This window comes from Nematolebias whitei, chromosome 7 (assembly GCF_014905685.2).
Source record: "Nematolebias whitei isolate Nwh7 chromosome 7, NemWhi1, whole genome shotgun sequence".
Classification (NCBI taxonomy): Eukaryota; Metazoa; Chordata; class Actinopteri; order Cyprinodontiformes; family Rivulidae; genus Nematolebias; species Nematolebias whitei.
This window is the reverse complement of record NC_056504.1, coordinates 48232474-48242363: the sequence shown is the minus strand read 5'-3', so window position 1 is coordinate 48242363 and position 9890 is coordinate 48232474. Positions and strand designations below refer to the sequence as shown.

Genomic DNA, 9890 nt, shown 5'->3' with positions numbered 1-9890 from the left:
ACCTTTTTTAGCTTGTGGCATGCCTTGTTTAGCTAGTGTCCTGCCTTGTTTAGCTAGTGTCCTGCCTTGTTTAGCTAGTGTCCTGCCCTCTAGTGTCCTGCTCTTTAGCTTCAACAACTCACTTTCAGCTCACCCAGCAGTCTTTCAGCTCTCTGTACGTTGACAGAAAACCATGTTTTTGTTGTTTTTATGTGAATTAATTTGAGTCATTTTTCCAGGTTAACTCATTTTCTGCAACGTTAGCGTCAGGACCTGCAGCGATGTGGACCTAAGCAGAACCCGGCTCTTCAGGTTCCTGGCAGCAGAAAGCTTCTCCAGCAGCTCAGAGTGTATGGGGTCAGAGGTCAACGCCTCGCTCAGCATGATGTCATGACTGCTGAGCAGCCGAAACTTGGACCTGGAACAGAACAAGGCGTCGATTATTTTAAAATTAGGATCAAAGTAACGAGCAGAGAGTGGTGGAGGTGGAAAAAAGCAAGTCACAAGAAAAATCTTACGTCGTCCAACTAAGAAACAGCTGGACGAGACAATGAAATAATAATAAATGACACAGAGACTTTAACTGATGGCAGAACCGACCTGCGGTAGAAAGTAGCCAGACCTTCGTGCTGCTTCTCTTTGAGCTTAAAAACACCGTCCAGTCCAAAAGCATCCAGAGCCGGAACCAGACTGTCCACAAAAACCCCTGAAGAGACCGAAAACTCACTTAATGATGCAGCAACACCGCCCAGTTATTACCTTTGAAACTCATTTTACAATTAAAATTACATTTAGAATGTCTTTTTACCGTGTCCTCAATATTTTAAAACAGAATAGGACAGCTCCACGTCACAGCACTTCTACCTTTACACATTATTCCGCCGTTATATTAAATTTAAAATGTCGGCTTTGTTTGGCATAAAAATGGGGCAGACTCCAGATTTTTGAGCTTATTGCTCAAAGTGAATAAAAGAGCACAAATAGAAAAACCCTACAAATATATTTATTTTTGTTAATTTTTGTCGTAATTTATAGATTTGAGTCTAAAACGACAGCATCACACGATCGCCCTGATCTACCTTTAAACTAGAGCTTCGGAAATAATCCTTTTAATTTTCTGGGAAAATGATCCTTTTTACTCTGCCAGCTGCTGAAGCACCAGGAAATCCCTTCGTATAACGTTTGACATTACTGCGACCCTTTCTAAACATAGGGCTGGAATTACCAACATCATTCCAATAAAAACAGCTTCGGGCACTCGTTAAAAAAAACTCACTTAAAACTTCTGAAGTGACGAATTTGAAGATATTAAGTCAAATTGAAAAGTTCACAAACACTGCTCTCGTGCACTTTATGGACGTGAGAGTATTTCTAACAAGAATAAATCCAGACTAAACGGTTTTTAAACTGCTCATATAATTTAGTTTTACATGAGTTACCTGCAGTCGACCACATCCAGCAGATGTTCCAGCACCAATTAGTTTGGTTATTCATATTGATTATGTGTAAATAACCTTAAGAGTCATCATCATCAGACTTTAAATCTTGTGACTCAGACGCCTCTTTTCCTGTGGTTGGTCAAAACATCTGGAGATATTCAGGAGACAATGAGAAACTGAGCTGTTGAACTCTCCACCAGCGATCACCTTTGTCCACCTCCTGCAGACAGATGATGTCGGCGTTGTACCCGGCCAGCTCCTTCTTGATCAGGTGCTGCCTGTAGTCCAGCTGCAGGGCGTAGGGGGCGCAGTACGGGTACAGCACCGTCTTGGACAGCTCCGTCTGAGCGTAGACGTCTGCGAGGATGTTGTAGGACACCACCCTCACCGATGGCCACTCGAGCACCTTCACCGTGTACGCGTGACGGTTGTCGAACGTGCACACGCCCGGTCCCGCCTCCACTGCTCCCGCTGAGATCAGTTCTTTGGTCGGGCCGCTGCGACTTCCGTCTTTGGGCACGCAGCGCAGTTTGAACCTGCAGCCGATGTCCTGATTGGACGGGACATGGACTCGCTCCCGTCCAACCTGCGTCCATCCACAGTCCTGTCCTGGAACGTCTTCAGCTGCTTCTGGACTGGAATGAGACAGAAACAGCTCATGAGAGTTGAATGTGTTTGAGACAAACTTTTTTTTCCTCTTCTCCATATCAAGGTCAATGATTTTAGTGGCAAACATCTGTTTGCACATCTGTTTTGAACTGTTCTGTGGCCGGACGAATCAAAATACAGAATTAGTGCTCGGTACTAAAGAGGAGAGTGCAGTCACACGGTCTGCCTCTCTGATGGTATGGGAGTGCATTAGTGCCTCTAACACGAGCAGCTTACACATCTGGAATGGCACCGTGCTTGTACAACTGTGCGTGCACGTGCAGGTTTGAGAACGTGCACATTTCAGCAACTAAATTAGTTAAAATTTTAAACTTGATGCATTTACTGAACAAAGTGAGGGAGCACATCCAGACCAAGACTCATGACCTGAAACGTGGAGTTATGAAATGAAGCTCCTCGTTGTTGATCCGGGACCGGGCCTGAACACCTTTACCTGCGTCTTGAAGGGTTCTCTCGGAACCAGGTGAACTCGCTGTCCTGCAGCTTCCCGAACTCCGCCTCCAGCTTGGGGCAGACCGGGAACCCGGCCAGCAGGGTCCCCGGCAGCTCGGCTGTGGTGAAGGTGGGGGGGTTCCTGTAAACATTGTACCGGACCTCCCCCACCTGCAGCACCCCTCCGTCCTGCCAAGCCTCCGAGTTCCGCAGCGTGTCGCTAACCTCGTCCTCCCCGAAGAACAGCTTCACCACGGCGGCCTCCGCAGCCTCGCTCGGCTCCTGATCGCGGTTCTTCTGGGACTTCTTCGCCTTCTTGTGTTTTTTGTTCATAGCTTTGGAGATCCGAGCCAGGACTTTCCCCAGCGCCTCGTCCTTGTCCCGCAGCATGTTCTTGTCGCTGCCGTCCAGGCGGAAGGAGATGGTGAGCTTCGGCTCCCCGGGAATACACCTCACTACGGCCGCCTCCATCCTGCTGAGGAGGTGGTGGGCTCTGGCGAGGGTCCTCGAAGAGGGAGGGAGGAAACAGCGGGGCAACACACCGAGAACAGCGGACAGATGGTTAAACATGAAGTCCCGGTGACTGGAAGAAAAACACTCAACGGAAACCAGGGGTCGTTTGATCACGTGACCGGAAAAACTGCTCCGCAGCTAGCTGTTAGCTTCAAGCTAACTAACAAAAAACTGATAAAGCGACGAGTTGAATTAAACTTCTACCAAAGCGGTTAAAACAGAAATATACGATACGTTTTGTGATCAAAACCGCCTATTTAAATATGGTTGCATTGTTAATATCATTAAACTGTTCGTTGCGAGCTCTTTCCTCAGGTCAACGTGCGCCTCTTCTTCTTCTTGACTTGTGGTCGAATCACTCAGCAAACGTTAGAGCGCCCCCACCGGACAAAACCACAGTTACAGCCGCTGGTTTGTGTCCACCTAAACAAGGCTAAACATGAAATCAAAAATGTTTAATTTAGATTTTATTAATCAAATGCGTTACTCCGCATAATGACTACTAAAAAGTAAAGTTAGTTGTACTGTTTATTGTGTTGTAGTGCTGTGTTCTGATGGTAAATCTACACTCGGGGACTCATAGGATTGTTATTTTAATGTTTACCACCTATTTAAATCATTTTGAAGAAATTCCAGCAGGATGGCACAGTGGTTCAGTTGGTAGAATTGTTGCCTCTCAGTGAGAAGGTTGCTGGGTCAAATCCCAGCCAGGGACCTTTCTGGGTGGAGTTTGCATGTTCTCTCCGTGCAAGCGTGGGTTTTCTCCGTGTGCTCTGGTTTCCTTCCACAGACCAAAAACATGCATGTTAGGCTGATTGGTAACTCTAAATTGTTCCTAGGTGAGAGTGAGAGAGTGAATGGTTGTTTGTCTCTGTGATGGACAGGAGACATGTCCAGGGTGTCCCCCACCTCTCACACAGTGACTGCTGGATATGGGCACCAGTGACCCGAAAAGGAAGAAGTGGTAGAAGATAATGGATTTATGTTGTGATGTTGCACTAGCTTATAAAATAGTTGACAAGCAAACTGCTACAGGTGGTTCAAGACAACATCGTGTTACGCAACATTTTTTCTAATATTTTCCTGAAACTCAGCTAATCAATACAAAATGTTTTCCCTGGTTCATTTCTCAATAAATACGTATTATAAACCGTTTTTCTCTGATTGAGAATGCATTTGAAAAACTTTTTGAAATGCAACAAGTCTAACATTGATAAACGCTGCAAACGTAAAAGGATAATCAAAGAAAGTTCACATGGGTTTTTATTCATTGAGTTATAAAGACACTGGCATACGTTGACAAATGTGCAAAACTACAAACCAGCAGCAGTGTTTGCTTATAAAATCAAAACTCAGCTAAACAACATCACACTGTGGGTTTGGCGTCACGTCAGCGGCGTCTCTTCCTTAGATGTTTTTCACAACATTCCTCTCAGTGACGGTTTCTTCACAGCAGGGTTCGAGGAGCTCGGGGTTTTGCGGGAAGTAAATGTCGACTTTTTGCTCGTCGTCATGTTGGGCGTGTTTCAGGTGGACCACCATGTGCAGGGCGTAGGCCAAAACCAGCAGCAGGATGAGGGACGTGATGAGGCCCATCAGGATGGCTGGGGTCAGGGCGGTGGTGCAGTCGCTCGCAGGAGAGAACTTACCAACGCTGACGTTGAATGCTTGAATCTAAGGTGAGCAACAATAAAGTGTTAATTTCAATACAAGCGCACAAGAAAATCCTCTCTGGAGCAGATCGATGCAGATACCTGGAAGTCGACGAAGGCGACGGACCAGCGGCGCGCTCGCTCAGTGCTCGGCTGCAGCAGACCGCCGTGTCTCTGCAGGCTGCTGACGTGGAGGCAGCGGTAGGAGAAAGAGGCCGGAGCGTAAACATCAGTGGCGTTGAACACGGCTTCTTCAGAGGCGTTGTACGAAAGAGTGACGTCGTCCACAGAGAACCACCATCGACCAGAAGACTCGTAGAACGTGTTGGAGAGTTGCAGCCTGAAGCAAAAAGGGTCAAACGGACTTTAAGTAGAAAGCTGTTCATCAAATCACACACATGTCCTAAACTTCTAATGACGAAAGTTTGCTTTGATTTTTCTGATGAACACGTGCAAAAAAACATGCTCAGCTACTACCACACCACACTCTGGGTTAGCTAGTTCTGGTTCTAGCCCTTTAGTTGTTTTCTGAGGTCAGGTGACTGATGGTGACCATGTTGAATCAGGTTATTGGCTCTAAAAGTTCCAAACATTTAATCAATAATCACTTTCTGCCAGTTTTATTAAATTTTTTCATGAGATTATTTGACAACGGACAGAGTTTAGCAAAAACATCATCGTCCCGCTTCGTCTTTCAGAAGATCAGCCAATACAATCTGACCAAAAACTGAATGTCACCATGTTTAAACATTAAATGTCTAAAACTGAAACAAAGTCAGTTATTATGATTAGTGTCTTGGTTTATTTAACTTTAAAATAAGTGCAGCGAGCGTTAGCCATTTTTATCTGTAGTCCCTGAACTGCAGCTACAGTAGATGCTGATATAAATCATACGATTATATTTAAGTAAAATGTTCAAATCTTAAAGTATAAAAACTAAACAACAAAAAAAAACAGGAAAATACATATTTTGGTCAAGTATAAAAAAAGACTTGGAAAAAATTCTGTTAAAAAATCTTGACAACTATTAAGATTCTGGAGTTGAAAGCAGCAGATCAGGCTCACTTGATTGACAGGTCCCTCAAATCTTCCACATCTCCAAACCTCATGACCAACCTGAAGAAAAACACAAACATGAGGACACATGTGGACAAATATCAATCTTGTAGACAGATGGACACTATAGCCCCTTATCCACGGGGCTATATGATCTAAGACAGACCTGGGCGTTGCACGGCCCCAGGGCCACATGCGGCCCTTTGGTTGACTCTGACCGCCCCCGTAAGGGGAATTACAAAATACATATGTAAACAAATGAAGTTAACCAAATCCAGAGATAGATCCTCTCTCAATGATGATGTCAGCTTTGCTTCACATCTCCACCTCAGACATTCAACCTGACTTTAACATTTCCGATAAAGCCCAACAGAGACTAAACTTCTCTCACTAAACAAGAAAAAAGAACTGGTAAACACCAAATGAGCTGTTTAGACTACAAATGTAGGCACGTAAAGAACCGGGACTCAAAATCACAGTTCAGTGACGATCACTATTATATGATGTTTCATAATATTTGGAGTACAAAGACAATATTGTGATATATTTACAAAGCTTTTTTCCAGCAGTATATAAAACTCAAAATGAGTTTTGGGGTGAATGTGACTGAAAATGATCATTAATATAACGTCACAAATGGTAAAAATGTTAACAGTTTACCATTGTACTGGGAAATTTAATTGAATAAATGACATTTTTTGTAAGGAAACCTCACTTTTTTGTTGCTTAATCATAACAAATACTCTTACCAGCTTGTTAAAACAGTGCTATGTACTGCTTTTAATAATGAAATACTAATATTATACAGTATTGAGTTAAGTTGAAATCAGGTCTCTCTTGTAAATGAGTCCTCGAGGCTCAATGGGATTTACCGTCTAAATAAAGGTTGAATGAAAAAGTCATTTGTACCAGCCCTCCACAATATTTGTTGTTTCTCATGTGGCCCTATGGAAAAAATAATTGCCCACCCCTGACTAAGATATACGATGAGTATACATGTGGACGACATAAAGACACGGACAATATGTTGAGTCTGCATATTGTCTATATGTCTACATTGTAAACACATAGACAATATGCAGACAAGTGGTCTATGTAGATGACATGTAGACATATGTGTGGACATCTGTCTGCACACTTTTCATTTTGTGTTTTTTCTATGCTTGTCTACTGTTTTCATCGGCGTTCTTTATTAAAAACAAGTCTTTCTTGTATACAAGTTCTTGAGGCTTCATGAGACTAACCTGTAGAAATAAGGTTGGAAAACATTTGAACTGAATATGGACAAATAGAGAGAATATAGGCAGACGGACAACTTGTAGACGACATGAAGACACATGAACAGCATCTATTATCTATTAGACATATCATCTATTTCCAGACAAACAACACTTGCAAATGTTTTCCACATTACATCTAAAGTGAATTAATTTATGGAAACGCAACAATAATAAATGATGTTTGTGTTGAAGATGCAGAGACTCGTCAGACTCCGGTAATATTCACTTTGTTGACGTCAATCATCAAACGATACAACTAGTGTCACATTGAATCGGTCCTAAAACTGATTACATTTGTTTATATTTAATTTATTTTTCACAAAAAAAAAACTTTCTGCCATTTTAGCTTTGAGAAATAAATGATCTGTAGGTATAACAAGATAAAAAAGTCCAATTTTTGTTCAAATAAAAAGCTAATTAAAAATACTAGATACATAAAAAGAAGCTGATGCATATTTGGACGTTTTCTTTGTAAAGCAAAAATAAAAGTTAATTCCAAAAAGACGTCGTGTTTGTCAAATTATACTAACGCTGCCAGGATTTGTCAAAGTGTGGAAGGTTTATTTACGTACGAGGCTTTGTCCCGGCGGCAGACGGACTGACCGGTGTCGACCGGGTTCTGAGGAGAAAAGGCCCGTTCTGTCAGGTCCAGAGGTTTCTGCTTCTTGTAGCGAAGAGAGAGTTTCTTCATCTGGAGCAGAACACACGTCTCCCCGTTCAACAGAACCTGTTATCACAGGTGAAAATACAAAACGGCTCATTGTTGCACAAGAAACAGAAATATCTTATGATATTACACTTTTCTGTTTCCTGTCACCTTGATGGGAGGAAAAGGAAGTGCAGCTCCTGCTATCTGGAGTAACTTCCTCTGTGATAAATGTGGATCCTGCGCAGGGAATTAGAAACACATTTTTATCGTTTAGAGCAACATTTTACTAACACGCTGTTCCAGTTTCACAGCTCGAGGTACCTCAGGATGTAAAACTCGTTTCCAGACTGATCTGAATACGTTGACAAAATTACAAGAAGCAACTTTCTGCGTCATTTTGGCTGCAGGACGGAAGTTTCTTACATCAACTAAAACATTTAATGCAGATCTTGAACCTTATTTATTTTTACGTACAATTCAAACTTGAGCCTTTTCTGAGCTTACCTGCATTTCTTTTGTGAACTGCTCCATCGTTCCATCGTTCCCTTCATTAAACAGAAAAAAAAAAACACTTTCTAAAAGAAGTCCTACAAATTAAAGGACAGATTTAACATAACATTTATATTTTTTAACAGATAGATTATCTTCGTACATGAATTTCATGACAAGAAGACCGAAAGATTAAATGTTTAAATTCATAAAGATTTTTTCATGTCATTAAAGACTTCGACATAAAAATAACAAAAAAACAAAGAAGAGATTAAAGCGTGGACGATCTTACCGTGTTCTGCAGAAACAGGGCTGTGAACAGAAAACCAAACGAATCAACATCCTTTTCTATTTTGAGTTTATTCATTGAACTTTAACCTTTTTTTGTTCAAAGTTTATGAATATGTTTCATGAATTATTTCATTGTCAAATAGAAAATACTCCAAACACCGAACGAGACAAATAAAATGAACTGAAGACTGATAAACATAAAGTATTAAAATTATTATTGTGACGAGTCATATTTTTATATTCATCGCCTAACTCCTCCGTTATGATTAGGAGGGAATTAATTATACGTAAAGCTTTAAAATAATCCTAATTTGGGAGAACCAAAGTTAAGTCAAACAAATAAAAGTAAAATAAGCCGCATCTGATTTATTTTCAATGTTTTAAACTTCTACTGTAAATTAATATTCCTTGATGTAAATTTCTTTTTATAAAAAACAAAAAAAAACAAAACAAAAGTAAAACAGTGCAGGTGCAATTTAACTCGGCAAAAATAATAAAGTATTTTTTTTTAATATGAAAATAAAATAAAATGTGTTAAGATGAACCTATGAATTGCCCAGAATGCATCTGGTCAGCATGTTGACCCGGCTGCTGACCCGAAGGATTAACATGTGAGTTCTGTTTGGCTCGGACGGGTTCTGCTGCGGCTGACTCGACCCACAAACAACTGCCTAAAGTTAAAAATATACCTCCAACCAGCAGATCTGGTGTGTTATTTCTTCTCTTCCTGTTTGTGAGTCGGAAAATGTTTTGAGCCTCGTTACCATGACTCAGCACATCCTGCTCTGTTTTAATGACTCAACAGTTTTTATAGATCAGATCTCAAACTAATCTGCTGAATGAAACAGAACAAAAGAGGCGGTGTCTTTTGAAGGGAGGGCGGATAAACAAACATTACAACAGTAAATATCTTACCTGTTGTAGATAACTTTGTTAACAACCTCAGTTTAGAGAAACAGAGTTTAATTCTGACCAGGTGGATGAGCTAACGGCTGAGGGACAAGACCAAAGTGTTTTATTTATCTTAAAACAACTTGAATTTTTATGTTTTTAACATAATTTCTTTCATCATTAAAAAGGTTTTGGGTTAGGGTTGGAACCACCACTACTAAAGATGTGAACTATCACTTTAAAGCTGCTCGTCGCATTTGTTTTAATTCACTTCAGTTTATTCAGCATCAATTTACAAGAAATATTATAAGACACTACACAAAGAAATGAAATGCACGAAAACACACGTCGCCTCAATAATCTGGTTAATCGTTTTCTTTTTGCCGACACCTGAACGACTTCAGGCGTTTGACCTGATCGACTTCAGGCGTTTGATCTGATCGACTTCAGGCGTTTCACCTGATCGACTTCAGGCGTTTCACCTGATCGACTTCAGGCGTTTGACCTGATCGACTTCAGGCGTTTGACCTGATCGACTTCAGGCGTTTGA

The 9890-nt window shown here is 41.3% G+C and overlaps 3 protein-coding genes across 3 annotated transcripts in view; all 3 read right to left on the bottom strand.

Annotated features, from left to right (window-relative positions):
• Positions 1-3292, bottom strand: part of pde12 (phosphodiesterase 12) — a 5575-nt gene extending 2283 nt beyond the window's left edge. The window contains exons 1-4 of the mRNA XM_037678990.1: positions 2521-3292; positions 1626-2053; positions 580-685; positions 253-397 (exon numbers count right to left, since the gene is read on the bottom strand). Of these exons, the coding sequence (XP_037534918.1) occupies positions 253-397; positions 580-685; positions 1626-2053; positions 2521-3089 (1248 nt within the window). The 5' untranslated portion in view covers positions 3090-3292. The remainder of the gene's footprint in view (positions 1-252; positions 398-579; positions 686-1625; positions 2054-2520) is intronic.
• Positions 1-9890, bottom strand: part of LOC119412013 (gastrula zinc finger protein XlCGF57.1-like) — a 520281-nt gene that overhangs the window by 60823 nt on the left and 449568 nt on the right. The window lies entirely within an intron of this gene.
• Positions 4440-7741, bottom strand: atp6ap1la (ATPase H+ transporting accessory protein 1 like a; the record flags this gene model as incomplete). The annotated part of the gene is made up of 4 exons (XM_037679057.1): positions 4440-4706; positions 4787-5024; positions 5750-5800; positions 7593-7741. Coding segments are annotated over 4 exons (705 nt in total), but the record flags the coding sequence as incomplete, so codon positions are not given.